The sequence below is a fragment of the Canis lupus genome, chromosome 34 (assembly GCF_011100685.1).
Source record: "Canis lupus familiaris isolate Mischka breed German Shepherd chromosome 34, alternate assembly UU_Cfam_GSD_1.0, whole genome shotgun sequence".
Taxonomy (NCBI): domain Eukaryota; kingdom Metazoa; phylum Chordata; class Mammalia; order Carnivora; family Canidae; genus Canis; species Canis lupus.
Genome location: NC_049255.1, coordinates 8,213,295 through 8,238,298, shown reverse-complemented (window position 1 = coordinate 8,238,298; position 25,004 = coordinate 8,213,295). Strand labels below are relative to the sequence as shown.

General features: G+C 44.5%; 1 protein-coding gene across 3 annotated transcripts in view; it reads left to right on the top strand.

The window, feature by feature from the left end:
• Positions 1-25,004, top strand: part of ICE1 (interactor of little elongation complex ELL subunit 1) — a 62,373-nt gene that overhangs the window by 18,374 nt on the left and 18,995 nt on the right. The window contains exons 6-14 of one of the 3 annotated variants that reach the window (XM_038583347.1): positions 55-131; positions 1,248-1,285; positions 3,459-3,541; positions 3,739-3,778; positions 3,860-3,916; positions 11,053-11,139; positions 14,100-14,464; positions 16,850-21,643; positions 22,887-23,055. In XM_038583347.1, coding sequence (XP_038439275.1) covers positions 55-131; positions 1,248-1,285; positions 3,459-3,541; positions 3,739-3,778; positions 3,860-3,916; positions 11,053-11,139; positions 14,100-14,464; positions 16,850-21,643; positions 22,887-23,055 — 5,710 coding nt within the window. Of the gene's footprint in view, positions 1-54; positions 132-1,247; positions 1,286-3,458; positions 3,542-3,738; positions 3,779-3,859; positions 3,917-9,387; positions 9,906-11,052; positions 11,140-14,099; positions 14,510-16,849; positions 21,644-22,886; positions 23,056-25,004 lie in introns of those variants that run through there. The other 2 variants (XM_038583346.1, XM_038583348.1) reach the window with 2 other exon arrangements.

Sequence of the window (25,004 nt, the reverse complement as noted above, 5' to 3'; positions counted from 1 at the left end):
GTTCTTACTGATGGTCAGTGATTTTCAAATTGACAATAGATATCTTTTTCTTAGAGTTCTCTGAAGTTGTACCAAGATACTCACCAGGAATATGCACGTGTAAAAGAAGAATGCTTGAAAACTGATGCTCAGTAAGTTCTAAAATGATTGTGGACATACGATTTTCATTTCTGAAAATGGCTGGTCCTTAAATCAGTGCTGTCTCTCTCCTCTCTGTCTTTAGGTTGTGGGCTATAACTAACTATGATCTTTTTTTTTAAAGATTTTATTTATTTATTCATGAGAGACATGGAGAGAGAGAGGCAGAGACACAGGCAGAGGGAGAAGCAGGCTCCATGCAGGGAGTCCAACATGGGACTCGATCCTGGGTCTCCAGGATCACACCCTGGACTGAAGGCGGCGTTAAACCACTGAGCCACCCGGGCTGCCCTAACTATGATCTTAAACTAGTTAGTCACTCAATATTTAATCTCTAGGTCTGTAAAATGGAAATTATACCTCCCCCGAGGGATTATAAAGAAAATGGATAAGTCTCGATATGCTAAATTGCTGCACGAAGAAAGAATTCCATAAAAGTGTTTGTACATGTGCATGCACACACTTGTCTCTGTGTGTTTTCAAACATGATTGTCAGCTCCTTCCTCTGTACTAGGACTTTAACAGGTCTCCTGTGGAATGAATGTCTTTGTCACCATTAATAAAAAGAGCCGTTTGAAAACATCCAGGAGATTATAGTCCTATGATTCATAGAGCTTGTGAGCTACACACACAGTAACCTAATGTAGGCATGATGTAGTGGTACCTCAGAGGCTTTTTCTCAGTTACTTACCTTCTCTGACCCAGAAATCTATCTGGAAACTGGTGCAGCTTTCCGGCCTCTGCCTCCATTCCATTCCATAAAATGGAATTGTGAGCAGTACCACCATGCCATGCTCCCAAAAGTAACATTGCTGACACAGATGGTGGACTGGTTCTGGGAGACCCCCTGGATACTCAGCTTGGCCTAGAGATGAGGCTTCTGTGGCTCAGGGAGACTCCCAGATATGACATGCCAGAAAAATACAGATTTCTTTCTAGAAATACTACATACTGAATGGTGTATATATAAATTTGTTATATAAATTTTTGTTATATAAATTTTATATAAATTTTACTAATTAAGATGTATCACAGATTGTTACATATATGTGTGTGTTTATATATATATATATATTTTAACTTTTTTAATTTATAAATTGTCTTATTAGGAAGAAGAAATTAGAAGCCAAGGTGAAAAAGTTGGAAGGTAATTGGCACTATTGTTGTCGAGCTAATGGAAGTCATTGGTCTTCACATAGATCATTGGTAACTACAGTGTCATAGGGCTTATTGGTAGCTGAGTCATTGTATTTTCGAGGGTGCACCCTGAATGACCTTGCTAAGGTCATCTTTAGGGAGGAGTTTGAGTACTCGGCTCAGTTCCTGGATAGGAATATGGGAAGGGCATGTGGCAAGTGGTTGAAATGTTGCACACTCAAAATAATTGTAGTCCATATTTTTACCTTAAGAAGTAGCAGTCAGTAAAAGGATTTAATTTTGAAAATTGGATATTATGGGGCATTCTCATTTTTTCCTAGAATAGTGGTTAATAGTAAGAAAAGTTACCATTTTTAGTACCAGAAAACTTGATATTTTTAGATAGTGATGACACATCCATGGAAAGGTGGTGAGAAATTGCCTGCATTGAGGATGACCCCTGTGTCCCTGACCCTCCCCACCCCACTGTTTGAATATGGGCCTCTGGTCTGCACTGAATAAGCAGAGAACAGTGAGACCACAACAAGATCAGGTATGTCCTCATGTGACAGCTGATAGCCCTCCTGGGAATGGATCTCATGGTCATTTCTTGGGTTTTTTTTTTTTTTCCCCCTTTTCATTGGGTATTGGGGCATGGAAATAACCAAGACTGAGGAGAGACCATGGGGCTTTGCTGGTGCCGTCTGTGCTGCACATCCATCCTTTCATTCCCGCGGGGGCTGCAGTGGGCCTCTTCCCTGCCACATCTTACTGAGCCTGCTCTTGGCTTTCTCACCATGCTGATGGTGCTCTGCTGCAGACCACGGTTCACTTTTCATTTAGAGTGTAAAATAAGAATTCAAATTTAGTTGGATCGGGCATATAAAAGAGAATTTGATGAAAATACTTTCACCCATGACTTTACCTAGATTGAGCCCAGGTTTTTAGATTTAAACTCTGTAAATATTTTCACTTTTTCCTCTGAGTTGGTTTTTGCACAAACACTGACAATATGGCAGTAAATATGACCTGAATCTGTTCTTGAATTTTTAAGTATGGCTTTCTCTTGCTGGTGTGTGGAGAAGTGTCTATCTAAGGAAATGTTTTAGAGAGATCTGAGATGCCTGTGCACTTCGGCCTATATGTAGCTTTTAGAACAGATTTCCTCTGAAGAGAAGTGTGGCCTTTATTTCCCATGTGGCAAACATTTTTTTCCCTAGTGAGTGATGTGCCATAACAACCAGGTAAAGAAATACTCAAGCTCATGAGAGGAGTCAGGAAAGGATCGTTACTATGGTGTTTTATGGGATTTTAGTTTTCATGGCAGTTGTGTGTGAACATACTTGAGTAAAGTCAGTGCTGGTTAGATTCTTAATAATATATTCGGACTTTGTGCTTCAGAACCAAAAACCAGACTGAAGAATTTACTGAAAATCTGGGAAGAGCTATGACAACACCTTATTTTTTTTTTTTTAAAGATTTTATTTATTTATTCATGAGAGACACAGAGAGAGAGAGAGAGGCAGAGACATAGGCAGAGGGAGGAGCAGGCTCCACGCAGGGAGCCTGATGTGGGACTTGATCCTGGGACCGGACCCCAGGATCATGCCCTGGGCCAAAGGCAGGCACTAAATCACTAAGCCACCCAGGCATCCCAATGACAGTACCTTTAAAGTAGATTTAGAACCAAGGTATTAGCAGCTAGAATCATTAGCTTGTGGAAGGGAATTCCAGGAAGAGGTAACAGTATTATCAACATGGAGAAGATTGTCCCTCCTCCCCAGTACAGAGGATTGGTATTCACTATATTCCGAGTTCTGAAATCTCTGAAACGTGAACACTGCTTATTGCTGAAGAGCAAGGGGGAGCTGTGCCCCTCCTTTTCTAAAGTTCATGCGTGTTGGGTTCTGGCCTGACCAGAGGGCGTAGGCTGCCCTACGCAGGGATTGCAAAGGCATCTTGGAGCCTCTGCCAAGTCTGTGGTTTTATAGATAACAGTTTAAACAAAGTGTTCCTGCATTTGTCCCTGACTGAGGAAGTATTGAAGGAACAGTAACTTTTTACAAGATTTGTTTCAAAGTTTTATGAAATGAGAAAACTCTCCTTAGATGATTTATGGAGTATTTCATTCATGGTAACTAAAGTTGGTAAATTGTTGTCTTTCTTCACTGTGCTCTTTAAAGAGGCTGCTGTCAAGCAAACACAGGACTTCAAGCAGCTGAGGAATGAAAAGAAAATACTTGAAAAGGAATTTAAGAAGACCCAGGTAATAGATAATAGTGTCCACCCAGGTGACGCTCCTGGCCCCCTTGGGGCTTTTGGCATCCTCCTCAGGCAGGAGTCAGGAACGGGGCCACCTGGTGACAGTGGTCTGCGCCACCGCTGGGCTGCCCCCCCTTACTGTGTATGGGGCATCTGTCCTCCCTGCCCCTTACAAATACCATCAGCACTTTGTTTCCACAGGAACGACTCGACGAATTTTCTAAACAGAAAAATGAAAAGGGTGAGTATTCACTTACTGGTTACTTAAAAATTCTGTTTTGACATGTAATATTCTTTATTAACTGTTTTTCCCATGTTTTAGAGTTGAGACATATTGGAACACAAATTTCAAGTGATTCCTACGGAAGCATAGATAAAAGTGAGTATATCACAGATTCTTTTTTAATTTCTGTGCATTGCTTTCAGGGGCTTGGGAAGTTGTCGCTCTTACCTGTAATTGCAGAAGTTCTAGGGTTTAGCAGATGTTTGTGTTGGAGAAGTCCTATCCCATTTTATGTCTTTGTCAGATCTATTGTATGTGTTCTCTGATCAGATAATCCAGTGAATGAAAGCATTGAAAAGCAGTATTGTTTGGGAAAGGAAGACTAGCCTGTGGTATAATTTCCATACTTTAAGATAAATAAGTATAGTTTTTTATTAGATTACAATTTGCCAAATTAATCTGTAAAATTTCTTAGGTGTGAAATATATAAAAATTATTAAGGTCAGGCAGGAAAGCTGGAGTCAAGACCCTATAGTGTATTTTTGGACAGAAGAATTTAGGGACGGCTAAGCGTTATAAGGGATAATAAGACAGTAGTCTTGGAGCAAGGGTAATCACAGACATTTCAGTATTCATTTTATCAGCAGAGTGTTATCATAGGTAAGGAGATATAACACCGGATGCCGAGAAATTGAAGTTTTTCCTGTAATATTTCTCTTTATTAGTTGTGTGATCCTTGACCGTTTACTTCTCTGTGTTTTGTTCTTCATTCTTAAAAAGAATATTATGGATTTCTGCTCTACTTATATCTCACACTTTCCTGGTAGAGATGGAATTAAAATGATAAGTAAATAATGATATTTTCATGTCACTGATGTATTATTTCTCCTCTAAATGGAGACTACTAAAACCACTTGCGTCCTTCCCACAAGAATATAGTGTCTTTTCAGAAGCTTCCTTTACCTGTCTCTTCATCCTTTACTTTGGTTTTTAATTGAGCACAAGATCACTATTCCCTGGGTTCAAGGCTTTAATAGTTACCACCTTTCCCTTGCCTGGGACTGTGGCTACCACATAGTTACATGTGCTTCAGCACTCTTCTCAGTCGCCCGTGTGTAGAGCCAGGCTCTGAGTTGTAGGTAGCTGCCCAGAGGAGTGGAGGGCTCACCCAGCCTGGCTCTCCCAGCCATAGTCAGCTGCTGCTTTCATCATCTTCTCTTTTGGACTGATGGATTTGTTTTAGGATTTGACTGTTCTCAAACCATACTATTTAAAACTGAACCCTCCCACCACGTCCCCATGGTTGCTCTCTATCCTGGCATTCTGTTTTATCTACCCTTAGCGTGGGTGGATAGTGTCTCCCATACATTTAACTTCTTCCAGATAAGGGTGTGAAGTCTTTGGGAACTTATTTTTTTTTTTTAAGATAGATGATTGATAGATAGATAGATAGATAGATAGATAGATAGATAGATAGATAGATAGATTTATTTATTTATTTATTTATTTATTTATGAGAGAGAGAGAGAGAGAGAGAGGCAGAGACACAGGCAGAGGGAAAAGCAGGCTCCATGCCAAGAGCCCGATGTGGGACTCGATCCCGGGACTCCAGGATCAAGCCCTGTGCCAAAGGCAGGCGCTAAACCGCTGAGCCACCTAGGGATCCCCTGGGAACTTGTTAATTATTCACCTGTGGTCCTTGGGGGATTTAATTCCTAATGCCTAGATATATCTTTAACACTTTTCTCTCATGATACAGGTGACCCTTTAGCAGCACTGGTTTGAACTGCACGCAAATCCACTTCTATATGGGTTTTTGTTTGTTTGTTTTTATAAATACAGTGTGCAGTACTGTGAATGTATTTTCCTTATCGTTTTTTAACAACATTTCCTTTCTTCTAGCTTACTTCGTTGTAAGAATATAATATATGATGCATATAGTATATAAGATATTATTGCCTATCAGGAGAGCTTCTGGTTCACACTGGGCTGTTAGTAACTAGGTTTTAAGGGAGTCGCAGTTGCATTTAGATTTTCAGTGGTGCAGGGCATCAGTGCCCTTGACCCCATGTTCAAAGCTCATGTGTACTTCTGAAAGAAATTAACAAGTTAGAAAGTGTGCTGGGTTTACTGCACTTTTTCAAAAGGCCACCTGAATGACACACTTGCCTTTCCTTCTAAATTCCATGAGAGATGACAGTAAATAAAAGAAATATTCTCCTTTAGAGTTAAAAAGTTTACTGTCAGTGGAAGAACATGTAAAGCAGTTGGAATCAGTTGGTGATGAAACCTACAATTACAGAGAAAATAGCAGGCCTCAGAAAGCAAGTTTGATTGTAGAAGGCCTACATTTTTTTCAAATCAAAGGCATAGGGAGTGGGAGATGGAGCAGGACATTTGTGGTTTGCCAGGTATCGGATTCGGAGTGAAGAATGTGTAGCCTTCAGAAACAGCTTATGGCATTTGTCCACATGTTGTGGCCCAAAATTTAGTCCTGTGAAGTATCATTTACAACATAGGAGGCACTGAATGAGCGTGGATATAAGAAAATCAGAAAATTGGGTAGTTACGGCTGCTTTGAAAGATAGCCACTCCTGTTTGAAGAAAATGAGATGCTACATTCTCTGTGTAAATCCTCAAAACTGCCTCACTCTGCATCCCTATAGGCAGGGTCCTATAGGTCCATGAAATGAGAACCTTCATTTATTGTCAGAGGAATGTAGGGTAAAGAAGTATACATGGCTCTCAAAGGTGTCCTGCTTCAACTTTTTGTTGAAAACTGAGAAGCAGCAGCCATGAGAAAGAAAGGCACCAGCTCAAGGAGAAAAACCCTGAGGAAATGGTATTAAATCATGAATGGGACGGAAGAAAGTGCTAAGAATAGAGTTAGTGTCCTTAGAGCATCAGCTCCTGCTATGAAATTGACCCAGTGGGGTTCTCAAGTATGAAAAACAAAATCGTAGATGTCACGGTGATCACCCATCAGGATCACCCTTAGGACAGAGTCCTAAGAAGAGAAGATCAGCAAGAAATGTGTAAAGGACACTTCTCAGAGCAGGGCACACACATAATATTTATATTAGAAAGGCCTTTCAGGTGTTGAACATAGTTTTTGTGTACAATCTTCATTTCTGGCATGTTAGTAGGAAGCATTTTTAAAATTAAATGAAGTGGAAAGATTGTAGAGAGATGGATAGAGAAATTTTGAGCAAATGCTAACTTGAAAGCGGTAACTAGGCAAAAAGTAATGCAAGCCTAGAAGTGAATTTACATGAATTAAAAAGGAAATATTCAGGTTGATTAAAGGTACGATTCACTATAAAGATGCTACTATCATAGACATAAAGCATGAAACTGTCAGGTAAAATGCCTAGAAATTCTAGAATAGTCCTATTGTTTCCATGAGAGACTTTAGTATGTTTCTTAAAGGCCGCGATTTATAAAAGCAGATAAAATAGGTAGAATTAGATTTGTGATTTCAGGATTGATGATTTACATCTAACTCTTTGAAATCATAAACCTAGAATTCTCTAAAATACTTTCAGACATATATGAAAGCTGCCTCTCTACTAGACAACAGAAACTCCAGCCTAATACATTATTAATATTCTGATATTTAATAAGATATTAATAAGATTGTCTTCTCCCCTTTCCCCAAAACTTCACAATTTTCCAAACCCGTCTGGTAAGTGATCATGCATTAACACAAACCAACTCCTCTTGGATAGCAGAGAACATAAAAACTGAAATAATATACCGTAGGGCAGTATTGAAATCTCTGAGATTCTGAGAGTATGGAATTCATAAGCATGAATGGTCTTATGTGATTATTTTAGAAAGGGAGAACTATAGAAATGGAATGCCAGGAAAGTAGGAAAATGCAACAGAAACTGGGGAAGAGTGGAAAGAATGGGTTGATGAAGAAGAAAATCTAAGTTAATGAAATAGACAAAGCAGTTGATCTTGGCCCATTAAAACAAACAGCGGGATCTTTGCAGGGCTGTTGCGACCGACAGCCTTTCAGTAAGTCTGATCAAGAAAGAAGGAACAGAAGCACAGAAGCACCATGACTGAGGAAGCTTAGGGAAAAGCCGCAGTGCGAGAATTTCCGAATTCACATGTTCAGATCTGATCATGTTTGTGAAATGGACCATTTTCAAGGAAAACATGCTCAGACTGGCTTGGGGTAGTTGTTGGAATCCTGAACATTAAAGTAACACAGAAGAAATTTTAATAAAGATCTAACACCGTATAAGATCTGAAGGACTTACACATGAGTTCTGTAAGGGCTGTGGTGAATAAAACTAAAGTCTTTATTGTTATTTTGTCTTAGAACAATTCCATGTCATTGTCTCAAGTGCAAGTGGCCCCAGAGCCAGCTAAATGTGACACATGCACACCCTCAGGACTCAGAGCGCTGTCACTTAGGAATATATAGTTGCAAAGGTACCAAATGGAATTTGGAAAACTCTGTTTTGTAGTAATAGAGAACACAGACACATTATGATGTAGGGATTTAGCTCACGAAAACCACAACCACTGGTTAAGAGAAAAACGTGATCATCTCAATTCAGCACCAGTGCCTCATAAAAAACAAAATATTGGGTGAGGTAATAGAAAAACACGTTTATTTATTTATTTCACATTTTGAAATTGAGAAAGGTGAAAGCTGAAAAGCCTAGTCATGACTCAGAAGCAGGCACACATGCTTTTTGTTCCCTCCATTCTGTATGCGCTGGGAGCCCTACGCAGTACAGCAGAGCCAACACAAAATAGCAGGAGCTGTAAATACTGATAAGGAAGAGTCAAAATTGTCCAGTTTCAAATGATGAGACTGTCTTTGTAGACTCAACTGGAATATAGGTACAGGAGTTTGGTAGAGTGGTGTTACATACTGTGAGTACACCCAGTGTGCCATCATTAACCTATCAGAATAAGGTCTGGGTGAGAACAGCCCATTAGGTGACAGAGCCATCATGTCTAGGCAGAGAAAAAAGCTACAAGCAGTGTGCTGGGCCTCTGTGAGGAAGCCTGTAAAGCTCCTGAAGAGCATGAAAGACCAGAACATGTAAATGAACACTGTTCCTGGATCAGAGGCTCGTAGTGTAAAAGATGGGAGTTTCCCCCACATATATTTATGGAGTTCAGTCTTACTCAAATCCTGCCGGTGTTTTATACAGGAAAGGACAAGCAGATGGCAAAAGCTTATCAGGATAGAATAGATACTCAGAATAATCAAGTTTTTGGAAAGGAAAAACCTGAGCAAAGCTCCTGCCCACACAGATGGTAAAACGTAATTGTGACGGTATGGTGAAAGCATACTGTTCGTGTGGCACTTAACAAATCAGTGGAGCACAAGTACAGAAACGCGGAGGCCTAAGATTCTGATATAGACAGGATTTTATAGGATTGGGGAAAGACGTGCAGTTTGACTTAATGAGCTTTTCTCTTCACAGCCAAGTAATGAAGCCCCTGTAAGGGTTTTTTCCAGCTCTACTGGGAATGGAGAATTCTGTTTTGATTTGTCAGATTAGAAGTAGTGAACGAGTACTCAGTTAAAATAGGCATAGCTCTGCTTAACAGCCTCCATAGGAATAGAAAAGTAACTTTCTCTCTTTTTTTTTAAGGTTCCTTGTTTGCTGCTTTGGGTATACGTAATAAGCAGGGATCCTGGTCAGGTCATTTAAGCAAAGGGGATTACAGTATTTGGAAGCAGGCTTTTGGGTAGGTTAAATCACAATGTAGATAAGTTACTTGATCATAGAATTTTGGATCTCAAGAATGGATGTGCCTCATACACAGCGACAGTCAGAAGGTGATTGGTCTCAGGAGAGCTTGCCTGTTACTATGTCCTCCTCACCATTTATCCTGGTCCGCTCTTTGTAGTGATGAGTTTGCCAGCCTAAATAGGGCTGACCTATTTCAGAGTTGAGTTCCTAGAGATATTTTGGGTTAAAAGGTTGGTCTTTTATCCTTTCTAGAACTGGATTAAAGATTTCAGTATTTTCAACAAATGCTTCAGGCTAAGTAGAACGGCAAGGAAACTGTAATAGAACTGGAGATGGCCTGAAATTACCTAATACTTAAAGCTTATTTTTAGTTGAATTTTTATCAGTATAGCTGGTCTTTTCATGCACATTTGACCACAGCTAGTCATACTTAAATTTTTATGAATATTTTTTTATTCTGGGAGATTTTAGGGAATATATATATTATATATATGTATATTATATATATTATATATATGTATATTATATATATAGTATATATATAAATGTTAAGCTCACTTTAAAACCATAGTATCATATTCTTAATGTTATATGAACTTTATTAGGTCTGTCTTAGTTACAACAATCTGAATTCACAGATTATTGAGGATCCAGATCTGTAGAAATGTGTACCTTTCAACCTGAACCAATGATTCTTAACTATTGTAGGAATCCTGACCCCTTTGAAAATTTATAAAAATTCCAGTGCTTTCACTTTCCTTCTAAAAGTATGTGCTTCTCCATGTCTGCTCATTTGTGTGATGGTCTCTTCCTTTCTAAGTGTTTATACACCCATATTTTTGTCTCCCTCCCTGTTACCCTTTAAGACTATTACGGATTTTCTATTATCTACAAAACCCCCAGGTTAGTTACAGCACGGCCAATTCCTTTTTATTTTTTTTTTCCTTAAGATTTTAAAAGTTATCTCTGCACCCACTGTGGGGCTTGAACTTACAACCGCCAGATCACTAGTTGCACGCTGTACTGGCTGAGCCAGCCAGGCACCCCAGCATGGTCAATTCTGATGGGTTTTCTGACACCCTCATGTTACTGAAGTGTGCCTCTCTGCTGTTGTTCGTTGTAAACACAGAGCCAGCATAGCATCTTTTATATCGGTCATTATATTGGTGCTTCTGTCCCTCATCTCTTACCACTTTCTTTAGAAAGTGCCAAGGATGGGTGTTAGTTCATACATACAGAAAGATGATAAAGACCTTGACCAGCAAGTAGATTTGGTCTTTTGAGTCCTGGGCCCTCCTAGTCCCCTCACCCCTGGGAAAAAAACAAAACAAAACAAAGCAAAAACAAGCCCATATTCAGCCTTGAGTGTTCAGCTGGAGCCTCTCAGGCCTTCCCGTCCACAGCTTAGCTAGTTACAGATGGTGCTTGAATTTAGGGAAGAAGCCTTAGTGCCTAGCTGTCTGCCCAGCCCCTCAGAAGTCTTGATTTCTCAGGTGTATGTTTTGTCCTTGTGTGTAGATCAAGCTAAATGGCATGTCTTTAATATCTTACTCTCTTTCATAGGAAAGGTAAAACTACTCCTGAAGGAACTCTGGCTCTGCATCAATACCACACACAGACTACCTGGCGAAGGCAGCAGATGTGTCATAGGTGAGAGAGAAGCTTCAAGAAGAACATTTCATGCATGAAAGTAGAAATGCTTACCAGGGGCATTATATACCTCTAGCTTCTCCTGTGTCCTGAATCTGACGTTGAAAGAGTGAAGTAAACTAGAACGAGTACTTTCAGTTACAGGGCTTCTTTCCCTTCAGCTGGCTTCTAGTCTCTTCCGCAAGTGCAGCTTTCATCAGAGGACATGTGAAGAAGCTGGTGAGACTCACAGTGGGGCGTGTGGGGCAGGAACACACAGAGGATGGGGAGGCTTTTGATGTTTTCTGAATCATTTCATGAGTGTCATCCACCCATCATTCATCCATCCTGGCTGAAGTTACTTCTGTAACTTCCTCATTCCTTTGGTTGAACTGTTGGCAGCCGATCTACTGCACGTTCACGGTCTCCTGAAAAACACTGGTGTTGTCCCATAAGAAACAGTTTCCTTTCATGCTGTCACGTCAGGTTATTACTCTGCAGCACCATCCGCTGACACATTTTCAGATTTGACTTCATCTGTGGGCTCTCTTGGTCTGTAGGCAGAGCTGTGGCACCTTCTGTCGTGCTCTCAGTTATACTCTACTGGGAATTTAAGATTTGGAAATCGATGTTAGTCCCCCAGAGTGGATAGGGAAAGGTAGCTGTCCTGCTGTCCTGCTGTCCTGCATAAGATATCAAAGTGCTCCTTACTTTTTTTTTCTTTTTTTCACGTAACTGGTTTCTTATGATGAGCTGCATTGAATTCACAGATCATTAAGAATCTAAATCTGTAGAGATGTGTACCGGTTTTTCTTTTTTTTTTATTTTTTTTTAATTTTTATTTATTTATGATAGTCACAGAGAGAGAGAGAGAGAGGCAGAGACACAGGCAGAGGGAGAAGCAGGCTCCATGCACCGGGAGCCCGATGTGGGATTCGATCCCGGGTCTCCAGAATCGCGCCCTGGGCCAAAGGCAGGCGCCAAACTGCTGCACCACCTAGGGATCCCTGTACCGATTTTTCCCATAGGCTTCTGAAGGCAGAGTTTCCTCAGAAAACTGTTACCAGGCAAGTTGCTGATTCTCACTTGTGCTTGACTGAGAGCTCATGAAGTTTTGTGACGTGGAGAGAGGTCTGTTGGGTCAATTGTCACGTGCTGCATGGGGCACTGTTGATCCAGGCAGGGGTAAGGGGTGCCTGCGTCTCCTGAACCAGCCTCTGCGCTCACAGCCTGTGTATTGGTCTGTTCAGGGAGAAGCAGCCTGGGCTCCTCTTAGCCCGCATCAGTGCCTTAGTAGTCATATTTATCCTGAGCGCTTCATGTTGTTCAAGGTGTGAAAAAGGCTTTCCATTTAGTAATTTCATGTTTTTATTTAAAACAAACTATTTTGAGGGATAAGCGTATTGCATAATGTTAACTTTTTCAAGTAGAAAGGGAAAAAACATGACATCTTTGAAATCTTCAATCTTAAAACATACTTTTTAAAAATTTTTTTTGTTTTTATATGAGAAATTTTACAAAAACAGTGCAGAGAATTCCCTTAGACTTCTCATCCAGATTCCTCTGAATTTAACCCTTGGCATAAGACTGTTAACCAAGCCAAAACTCACGTGGCTGTCTCCAGTTGTGTGTTATTCCCTGGACCCCCTGTTGCATGTCGCGCCCCCAGTTTGGCAGTTCCTCTGTGTCACTTTGTCCCATGTCTTTCCCACTTTGCAGAGAGGAAGTTTTGTAGGAAGCCTGTCAGTTTTGGCTTGTGTGCTGTTTTCTCATTTAGGTGAAGACTGTATTTACAGCGAGAACTCCACAGTAATGCCCTTGTGCTCTGCTCTGGGAGCGGTTTGGGGGGACGGATGACACGAGGTGGCGGTGGGACTGCTTGTTCGAGGCGGTGTCTGCCTGGTGGCTTCATCGTTAACATTACCATGAATTATCTTGAGAGAGACTCTTGGATACTGCACATAGTCTCTCTCTCTCCTGATCTAGCCCACTGATTTTAGCAGCCACTGACAAAGCCTGTGTGCCATGATTACTACTTAGTCTAATAGTGATTTTGTATTTCTCTCATTCCTTCTACATTAATTAATTGGAGTTTTTTCTTTTGTGCATTATAATTCATAACTACCATTCTTTATTTCATCGTTTAGATTGGTCCAGCTTTGGTTATTGGCACCGTCTTCAGGTTGACTCCTGGGTCCTTGAGGCATACCCCAACCTGTTTTGAGAACTTCTTTCTGCCTCATCAAGATATTTCAGGCCCAGTTGTCAGTCACATCACCAGGGAGTCTTGAGTCCTTATGTAAAACATATTTTTGAAGTTTTCAGGTATGACAAATGGTCATTTCCAGTTATTCCCCAAGACCCAAATATCTTCACTGACAATTCATACCATTGCAGTTCACCAAAATTGAGACACCCCCCTCCCCCCGCCCCCTGACCACTGGCTTTTTCCAATAGTTTTTGTATTGCTTGGTAATCCAAAGATTGTGCGTGACTTGCGTCGAGTCCCATAATTTGAGCATTGTACGAGTATGGTTATTGGGTAGGCTTAACATTGACTGATGTTTGATTGCTTTTCAGACAGAGGAAATTGTGTTCCCTGTCAGGCTCTGCACAAAGCTGTGTCTCCTAATGCTGCTGGTTGTATGGACAGATAGTTGCTGACAGAAGGAGCATGCTGTGCAAGCCTGTTCCCACCATCGCCATGCTTTTCTGCCCCTGTGCCTTGCTGCCCCTGGGCCCCAGGCCTCACCTCCATCTGCCTGTCTGCCTTCCTGTCCTTGTTGTGAGGGAGGTGAGCCTACAGGAAGTGTGTTCAGGCCTTACAGGATAATCTGTAGGAAGGGATTGGTTGCCTTTTCAAAAATGTTTCTGCTTATTTGGATTTATTCAATAAAGCAAGCATATTGAACAGTTCGAATAATTTTTTTTAAGTTTTCTCAATATTCTGGATGTTTGGTATTTACTTTTCTCTTCTATAGAGAAACCTGCCAAAGAGACCCCCGGGCCCACGGAGTCCCAGGACGATGGTGCACCCCCTCCAGCGGGCAGCAGGCCTCTGAAAGCCGCACCTCTGCAGACATGCCTGGCGGAACTGTCCATGGAGATAGAGGGTGACTTCTCTGCATGTAGGCATGTGGGGAAAGAGGGGCCTGGTGGACCCGCTCACCATGATGACCACGTTTCTAATGAGGGCCGGCACCCGGAGCTTCCAGTGCCCCAGAATGACGAGGACATTACTGACTTCTCTGAACGGGATGCCTGTTTCGATGAAGATCTCCAAGCTGCAGTCGACTTCTTCAGACGCCCACCTCCACTCTTGTCTCCCGTGCCATCCCCCCCTCTGGTATCCTTACCACCCCTGAGCACTTTACCTTCTTCGCTCGCACCCGTGAGTTGGCAATCCTGACATGTTAGGCATACCCAGGGAATGGTGCTGCTCAGTGATACACAGGCCAGATTTTACTGGGGATGAATGTGAGAATATAATGGGGCCTGCTAGCGCTCTTTGGATCAATGTGGATCATAGGACATTTTCACTTTGTGTTATGGTGGCATTCTGCATGTCTTTATCCATAGTCCAATTCTAAGTCCCCGTGGAAGGACTGCCTGGCCCCTCACCCAGTGAATGATTTAAGTGCATGTTTGTGGGCATGGAGTTTTCTAGAGATGGGGAATCCATGTATGTAGCATGCAGGCCCACTAACCTATGTTGACCAAACTCCCTACTTTCACTTGATGAATTCATCTTTTGGTGTGTTTGTAGAATGGTTTATTGTAAATTCTTAGGAAGTTAGTCTTGATGAAGCAAGTTTGTATGCTTTTTGGCTTAAGGAGCAGATAAACGCATTGCTCTTTTGAGTCACTCCCTTTAAGGAAGCAGTGCATGTCTGTTCTGTTCCAGGGACTGTGCTGGGCCTGGGGACATGGCTGTTCTATTCCATAGATCCTTGACATAGGCCACGGTTACCACTTGGCTGGATCTTGTGTGGCATTTGGGCAGGATAGGGAGCAGGTGATTGCACAGCCGTGGTAGAAACTGCCAGGCTGGGGAAGCACACCTGCTGGAGAGGACCCACGCCAGAGGGTGGGTTTAGAGGGAGGCCAGGGAGAACAGGGATGCTCTGGGAAGACAGGACCCAGCTCAGTGTTCAGAGGGCGGGGCTGTTTCAGGTGGAGACGCTTTTTACACAGGGTCATGCAACTGGACATGAGCTTGTGCCAGAGAATGTCCACCCTTACCAGGTCTGCAAGGGCTGTCTGTGTCCCTTAGGACTTTCTATTTTATTCTAAGGCAGGGGGAAGTCTTTGGTGGATCCTGAGAAGGGGACTTAATGATAGATTTTCAATTGCAAGTTTCCATTTAGCTGCTGTGTGATCAAGTAGGGAGTGGGGATAGTCTGGCAGAGGCGAGAGCATAGAGGGAACAATCACCGACTTAATCAGCAGCTTCCAGTGTTCTTGACACCTCATTCCTGCAACAGCACTGGGGTTCAGAAGGTGGGGCTCTTCTGAGAAATGCTGAGGGTGAATGAGCAGCATTTGACAGGGTTTTCAGTGTGATGGTTAGGGGGGTGGAGGAGTCAGGGATGCTGGAAAGTAGCAAAGAAAGGAAGCCCTGCGTGGATGGGAAGGTGCTGTGTCAGATGTGGATCCAGGGTATGCATAGGGCCTCCAAGGGGGCACGCAGTTGGATTGTAGACCCACAGGCATGGCACTCAGAAGGAGGCCCTGGTGGGCCCAGACAGAAGAGCACTGTAGCGTTTGGGTGTAACAGATGCCATGGGACTTGAGGTTGTTGAGTGCAGGTGTGTAGAAGAGAATGAGGTTCCAAATGGAATCCTGGGGACCTGTCAACCTGTATGTGACTACATAGGAGGAGAGGAAAGGAGGTCAAAAACAAGTGACAGGACAATGGAGGGAGCCCAAGAACTCAGGGGAGGAAAGCATTTTGTTAGTAGGAGCAAGTGTACATGAACTCTGTTACTCACCAGTCCCCTGTCTCCCTCATGGAACAGGGCCAGACAGTGGAGAGGCCAGCACTTTTGGTGGCTGTTTAATGGGGGCATTTCTGCCAAGACCGCAGGGGCTACCCAGGGGCCTTCTGGAGCAGAGATGGAGAGCAGGCTGTGTGGGAAGGAGCAGTGTCTGTGTGCATACTGTTGAAAGAAGCAGAGTCTGTCCACTTGGTAGGAGCATCCCAGATGCAGCCTAGGCATGAGGAACTGTAGGTACAAGATATCTACAGGATGTCACCCGAAGTGGTGGCCAGTCCTGCTGGGCTGGAGCTGGACACCTGCAGAGGAGTGGCCTGGAAGCAGGAGGACTAGAGGCTCTGCCTCCAGAGTTGGACACCTTTCATGCCAGGAAATGGGGAGGAATTGCTGGAGAGAGTAGGAATGTCTGGCCCTTTGGAGAATAGTCCTAGGTCTGTTGTGGGAGGAGCGAGCGGTCAGAGTGACGGCAACTCGGGCAGACCACTCAGGGCAAAGGCAAGGCAACTTTGTGCTCAGACTGCACCTTGCCTACCCAGTGGGTTTCAGACGGGGAACTACCCTCTCCTCAGATGTATTTTAAAGGATTCTTTAGGAATGCATTTAATTGGTGGTTATGCGGAGTCAGTTCAATTAGTATTTAACAAGAATTACTTTTTCAATGCGTTTGATAGATGGGTATGTTTAGTTGGTTTGATTGATATTTAACTAATAAGAATAATTTATTCATTTTTAAGGAAACCTACTTTGGAGAGTATACAGATTCCAGTGATAACGAATCGTCCCATAATAGAAATTCTCCTGAGTCTGTTTCAGAAGATGAGACGTCTGGATCACAGTATTTTGGTTCGTCCAGAAAAAGTAAAGGAAGTAGTGGTACCTGGGAGGAAAAGCCGAAATCACATGAAGCCAGCCAAGCCCTAACTACATTGGAAGTCAACGAAGTGACAACTGTTGGGTTCGGGACATTTACAGCAACACTTCAGCCTTCAGCCACATACTCCTTAGCTCATGAGAAACATTGGATGGTGTCATCTGAATCCACTAGTGGTGGGAGAAGAGGCATTTTAGACGAAGCACAGAGACAGAGAGAGGTTAAGGAGGTGGATAAGTCGGTGCAGACAGAGAACACACTTCACGAACCTATCAGAAACGTGTGTGTGGAGATGTTGTCTGGCAGCCGGGCACAGGGCAGGGGAGCAGCCCCCCAGAAGTCTGACGTGTGTTCTTCCCCACTTGGCAAGAGGCCATTCAGTGAGCTCACAGAATCTGAAGGAGAAACCCTACTATCTGAAATGATAGGATCACCCAAATCACAATTTACAAAGTGGACACTAACTAATGATATCCCTCTGGAATCGGATCATATGTCCATTTCTGACCATTTTCAGGGAATGTGTAGAGTACTGGGAAAGGAGAGGGATGTTCCAGGGTTTGTTTTAGGAGCATCACCTGAACCAGAGGACGATACAGGTGACGTGGCGGGTGCCACAGGGCTTGGCATTGACGCCAGGCTTTCTTCCTCTTCTACCTCGGGAACATCGTCTGTCTGCAGTGGCTCCCCGTCTTCCTCTACTGTCAAGTATGCTCATGATCTGCACATTCCTGCCCAAGTTAGCCCCCTGGAACTGCATCACTCTGAACAAAAGTTACAAGCTGAAACCTTGAATGTGCTAGATCTGCAGCCTGAGCCCCCAGAGTGTCCTGCCAGAGAGAACCATCTGGAGAATAGCTTGTGTGCTTTGAGCCCTGAGTTGGGAACATCAAATTTTAATCGGAGTAGCAGTGAGGCCGAGTGCACAAACGTTGTGAAAGGCATGCCCAAAGTCTGTTCGCTTCCACAGTCAGTATTTATAAAAGCTATGAAAGAAGCACAGTGTGGAAGTCAGGGCCCCAGAACTGAGCTCCCCCTCACTCGGGCGGATTCCACACCATTGCTAGAGTCTCAGTGCAGCCTGACCAAGAGTGGATTTGGTTTTGTTAAAAGCCCTTCGTGGCACCATACTGATCTGTTAAGGAGAGGTGGGGAAGAAAGGCTGAGAGCTAAGTCAGAACAAGAACAGAAGACTAACCATCAGGTACAAAAGGCAGTGCCATCCTTAGAAAGTAGAGGATCCACACCCAGGCATGAACATGCTGGAGAAAATAACCCTGTGACGCTCAGAGCTACTGCATCTCTGTTGCCTAACCAAGTGTCAGTGATCACCAAGCAGACCAGGCCCGAGATGGTGTCCAGCACTAGATGGGAGCCCTGGGGGCGGCAGAGGACTGAGCCTGTCTTCACAGCAGCACATGCCAGTCCTGGGGCTGCTCCCACAGCCTCTGTTGCCGGATGTGCCAGAGAAAGAGAGGACACGGCACAGAGTGCCCAGGGGGTGACTGCTACTGAAGGGACCTCACCGCAAGTTTCTGCCTCATGGAGAAAATTAGCATTCAGTTTTCCTAGTGATTCTTTACCAGTTGGAATTTCTCACTGTTCCACAAATAGCAAACTGTCTTTCTCTTCTGAAAACATCCCAGTCCAAAGCCAAAGCATCATGATGGAAGCCTCAGCGCAGGAAGCAGCACGGAAGCAAAGTTTGCTCCTTCATGCCACAGATCTGGACTCATCTGGGCCACATGCAGATGGACCTCCTCCAGCTGCAGAAGTGCCAGTGTCCAGAAGCTTTCCTGCTGACAATGTAGCCTATGGGGGCCCGGGCAGATCTAGTGGGGAGGCCCTGGCCGTCCCAGAGGATGCTCCTCGTGTCCGGCAGAGCCTGAAGGAGCCACCGGAGCTGCCATCTCAGACTCCTGGTGGTGCTTCTCAAGATGCAGGCGCTGCAGGGACCGTTCTTCCATGCACAATTCTCAGAAAAGATGAAGAGACACGTGCTGTCCCCTTGGGTGGCCTCGCCGGGGCCCTGTGTTACACTGGCATTCGGGAGACAGGAGGTGGCGACACAGAAGTGGAGGAGAGTGAGGCACCTAGCTGCAGTGAGGGGGAGAGTGAGCCCGAGGCTGCAATGGGGGACAGACAACAAAGGATGGCCTTTGCTTCCAGAAAAGGTTTAGGAGGTCCAGGTGCTGGTACAGCCGAGCCCAGGCCTTCCGTCGAGGTGGGGTGTCTGACCTCCGCGCTGCAGGATTTCAACATCAGTACCCTGTCAGAGATCGATGGACTCTCCACATCAGAGGTCGTGATGTTTCTTGAAAGTTGTCAGTTAAGAGATTATAGCTCAGGGGACTCTGTGTCAGAATGTTCTAGCAAAGGAACCTTCAATAAAGAAATGAACAAAGATTTAAAGACAGGTGAACTATCAGGAGAAAAATACAGAAAGCAGCTCTGCGAAGAAGAAACACTTGGAACCTCCGAAGAGTGGATTGAATCCGAGGAGGATGACGGTCCCTTGAGCACGAGTCAGCTCACCCGGCAGTCCCTGGATACGCTGTCCGAGGTCCTCACCAGGATTGGACAGGAGCTTCAGACCAGCTGTGGGAGCTCTCCTGGCAAAGATGCTGGTAGTTTACTGCTCTTAAATATGCACGACAGCGTGACGGCTACCCCTGTCAGAGAGCATGCCCCACCTCAGGAGGCGACTGGCTTCCCACCACACCCTTCAGGTACATCGCCTCCAGCCGGCATGGCCAGCAAGGGCCGTTCACCTGCCAGCAGCACCTCGAGTAACAAAGTCACTCTGGGCAGTCCTAAAGGAGATCCCGAGGTCACCAGCCCAGTTTGCGGTGGGGCAGAGGTTATGTCAGAACTAGCAGAGCCCTCACCCCAGCGTTCTGACTCTGCGGCAGGGCCGACCACCGAGGGCAATGCTGAGGATGGGACAGAAACGACATTTCAGTGTCAGATATCAACAGTGACCTCCGAAGTTATAAACGTTCTGATCAATAAGGATCAGAATCTTGTCATTGAGAAGGGGGACCACTGGACCATCATAAATGGGGTAGCTCTCATGCCAAATGTGGACCAGGTCATACTGTGTGACACTCCCGAAGACATCCCTGTTTCCCCAGATCGGGGAGGCCTGGGATCTGGCTTCATTTCCATTACTTCCATAGAGAAGTCCCCAGAGACCGAGCCCCCTGACCCTCCATTTCAGGAGCCGCAGTGCGGTAGCAGCCTGTCCTGTGCCCAAGAGGAGATTTCTAGCAGCAGCCAGAGCACCAACTTTGATAAGAGTCGTTTGCGCAACAGGCCTGTCAAACCTAGTGTGAGGATTAGTTCTGAAATCTACGATCAGAATTTTGAGTCTCAGCCTGTTGCATCTGATCACACATACTTTAACTCAAAACTAGAGCCATTCAGCAAAAATAAGAATCGATCGAAGATTTCAAACAAAGAGCCGTCAAACAAGCCAGCAAAGGCATTGGCATCAAGCCGAGTTGAAACTACTCAGAGTGAAGGTTCTCAGTCGTTTTCAGGGGAAAGAGAGAACACCAAAACTCCGAGAACTCAGACGCAGACCATCCTAGCCAATGCTGACACGTCGACACCTACAGACTGTTCTGATACTCTGAGTAAAATCCGGCAAGAGGTGGGCCCCCCCCTGCCACCCTTGCTCGCTCCTTTGGTCGCTACACCTCCAAGGACTTCGCAACCAGTTTCTCCTCTGATAGCTTCCTCTCCCTCCTCACCTACTTCTCCTATTGGCCAGATGTCCCCCTTATGTGAAATCCCAGTGCCTCCAATGATGTCTCCTTTGCCGGAAGAGCCGGGCTGCCCCTCTCCCCCATGCACATCCCCGTCCCCATCCACCGCACCAGCGGGCGAGAGGATATTGTCATCACCCTTGCAGTTTTGTGCCGCGACCCCAAAGCACGCTCTCCCTGTGCCTGGCCGTCTCCCCACCTTGGCATCTGCACACACGGCTGTGGCCGGACCCCAGGAAAACTCCGTTAAAATCCTTGACACCATGTACCCAGAGTTGTCTGCTAGGGCCCGCACCCTCAACATCCTCAAAGGAAATATCCAGCTTACTCGAGGTACACCTGCGGACCTTAAGAACTTACCAGGGCCAGTCAGCGCCATAACAGGATTCAAGGCAATCACATCGACCTCGACCGCCTTTGTTAAGACGGGGGGCAGCGCTGGGAGTGACTGTCATCAAGATAAGTGCAGAGATAGGGGGACTCGCCAGGATGCAGGTGTGAAAAGGACGTTGTCCACATCCACACCGAGGAGTGCCAAAAGATTGCGGCTGGACAGTGGGTCCCCAGAACCAGAGATGGGGGGTGCCCCTGCAGAAGGAGCCAGCAAGCCCCCTCGGAGGAACCCCTCTCGAGCTGAAGGCATGACAACAGAGGAAGAAAGTTCCCTATTGACTGTCAGTACGGTTTCACAGTTGCCTCCAAACCCAAAAGAAACTGTAGAGTCTCACGACAAAGCCATAGCTGATGCGCTGAAGAAGATCGCAGAGTCGTCTTTTGATCTCTTACCTGTCATTCGGAGTCACGTCTATGTGGGAAACATCTCCAAAAAGCCCGTAATGAGAGATCAAGAAAAGGAAGTTGTTTATGAATTTAGCACAACCAAAAAGGTATGTGACTGCTTTTCTTTAAGTGCGTTAGGAATTGCATGTCCTGAGACACAGGATGTCTGCTTTTAGCAAAGTGGTAGATTACCCTGAACAGAAATTTCATTTCAGAGATCAGCAGTTATCCATACAAATGTGATCTATACTTCGTTTCTAGGTAGCATCTTGTACGCTTTAGATGTGATAAGACATTGGCGATTTGATAATTTGTATTCATCAAATAGCTTAAAATTTGAAGACATAAAAGTATCTGTCAGGACTACAGTTGTATATTTCCCATCAATTCTGGCATGTTTAAAGGCTCAAAATGATTTGCTTCAAAGCGTGGAATTATTCTCCCATAACAGATTCTTTCTTTTCCATGAATAGTGCATACACGTTTGGGAGTCTGAGTGTCTTCCAGAAAGAGCCTGGGGTTTCCCCCGTCCCTCCTTTAATGAATGTCACAATGAAACCGGAACAGATGCTGGCTTCAAGATAGGGACAGTTAAAGTGGGAGGATTGTGCAGGTCCACATACATGGGTTATTAGGACTTCTACAGGGTTTTATTTTCCAAGTATGTCGACACCTTGTGTGGATTATTTTCAGTGCCCCACGGATCCTGCTCTATTGGTTGTCTGCACATCCTTGGAGTCATAATGGTAGAAATAGTGTATATTTTTCTTAGATTACCTACTTTGGCAAAGAATAGAGAGTAGTACAAACTGCTTTGAAAAGATACTTATTTTCATATGAACTAATGGATCAAATTATTTAATTCCCTTCTTTCTAAGTAGGAAGAATGTTGCCCATTTTTAAGATCTAAACAGGATAAATGTGTATAGGGCACATCGGAGTTCAGAAAACAAGAGTGGGAGAAGAATCTGAGTGGGTGTGATACACATACACAGAATTATTTTGGCTAAAACTAAGAAAGTGTATACTTGGTTGGAGTTGTGGCAGTGACTGTAAGCAGGCAGGCGTGTTTGGACATGGCCTCTGGCACCTGCAGGCAGCCTCCTGCTTTGGTCCTCTTGCCCCCCCCCCCCCCCCCCCCATACCTGGACAGTGGAGGGGAGGGGAAGCTCACTGGGCTGAGTAAAGCAGATGGCTTGCCACAGTGACTGCTCTCTACTTGCTAATACAGTACATGTTTTATGGTTCTAATAGATACTTAATTTTGTAGCTTTTAGCTATTCTCTAATAGGCAAAAGAAATCAGTGTACATTGCCTTTTCTTTTCTTTTTTTTTTTTCTCCCAACCCAGCATTTAGCTGAGTGCTTGCTTCACTCGATTCTCTCAGAACTAAAAATTCAGAAGATATCTATGGAGCGTAATTACATTCATGCCCTCTGCAGAGTGTATGTGGGTATTTGTCGGCAACTTGGGGACTTGGAAAGAGCTCGCTTGTTTTGCTACAGCCTACTTAAGGAAGGTACGTTTAGATAGTGACGTTTCTATATTGGCAATCTACTACTGCTTTTTTATCTCATTATTATACTGGGAGACCTGTATTTGCAGCTAAGTCATTACTGTGTATCTTTTAAAATCGTGTTAATGTTTGTGCATTTACTAGAGGACATGAAGAGCCTAGCTGTACCAACTGTGCCTGGTTTTCAATGGGAGAATTCCTCATATCAGCACATACGTTTCCACTTGTGTATATAATCGAGGATCTCTCATTACTGCCTGTCTCATCCTAGTGCTGCTGCTGAAAAGTCAGAGATAGGCCACACAGCGTAAGGGACTGAATGTAAAGTCAGTGACAGATCACACTGCGGTGTCACTGGCTGGAAAAGGCAGAAACCCTAAAATAGAGCAGTGAGCCCACAGCGAAAAGAGGAGCAGAGAGAGGTGGATGGAGGGCTCTCCTGGGATCCCCATCTCCCTTCCCCTCTCTCCATCCCCACTAACGGGTCAGATCGGGAGTCATCCTTCGTAAAAGCACATCCTCAGTAGAAACCTTTGTAAACAGGGAAATGATACACAAATGCATTTAATTTCACATCAGAAAGTCTTCTCTTGATGAAGGTCTTTCATCCTAATAGTGTGTTATTCACAGGGCTTGTAAAGCATGTAATGGAATGTGCCCATTGTGTGCAGACCTGTGAATGGGGCTGCCGTCTGTTGCCCTCTTCTTTTCTTTGTTTATTCTTTCGGTCATTGGTGGACTCAATAGTAGTTCACAGGGTGCACGCTGGGCATTAAGGCCTGGACAGCGACCAGAACCAGATGCAGACACGTCTGTGTAGCGGGGCCTTTGTTTGCTGGTCGCATGACACTGTGCATGTGGGGCTCCTTGGAGGTGAGCAGTAGCAAGGTGAGCAGCATGGACTCTGCTGGGCCCTCACTGAGGTTCTGTTCTTGTCAAACGCCACCAGCCCACTCTCCTGTCCGGCTTATGGGCCGCAGGTCTCTCCATGGGGAAGCTGACCTTCACATTTCGGGGCTCACAGTAGTTCATGGGTTCCCACAGTCAGTTTTATCCTGCACCCTCCTGGCTTTTCCTTCATGGTGCTTATGCCCCTTTACCTTGTATCCTGAACCCTTCTTATTGCAGTTTCTCCTCCACTAGACTGTGTGCTCTGTAAGGGCAGAGATTTTGTTCTCTCGTCTCCCCAGAAAAAAATGCATTATATGTAGTCATTGAGGATCTGTTGTGTGAGGGACTGTGCTGTGGAAGGGGATTTGTGAGTCTCTGGGGTAGAGAAGCTTTCCTTGTCAGTGGCTTCTGAACTTGAGATATGAAGATGCCAATAAGTGCCTACAAGAAAGTGAGAGAGAAGATGCCAGGCAAATGAAGCAGCACGTGGAGAGGCCCTGGGGTGGGAGGACATAGTACCACACAGACCCTAGATCTCAGAAATCACAGCTCAGAATTGCACAGTGAGCTACTGCTTTGACATAGCCATTCTTTAAACACAAGACCTGACTTCATGCCAAACAGGGTAAAAATCTGTTTTGCCTGGCACAGCCATGTTGCAAAACACTGACAGTTTCTTATAAAAATATTCATTTATTGAATGACCCAGAAATCCCCCTCGTAGGCCCTTAGCTAACCCAAGTAGAGACATACTCTCACCTAGACTGGTACTGAGACACGGCATTTTCATTGGCAGCAGCCCAGAGCTGGAGATAGACGTCCGTCAGTGGGTGAGAGGAGAACATTCAACTGATTGATATGTGCTATCAGTCAGTTGAATACTAGTTAGCCACACAACATGAGGGACTCCAGATATGTGTGGCAACATGGGTGAGTCGTAGAAACACTCTGCTGAGTCACGGAGCCAGACAAAAGAGAGCACGTGCTATCTGAAAGCATTTGAGGAAAGGCAGCTAAATTATGGTGGCAGTAAGCAGATCAGGGTTGTCTGTATCTGGGGT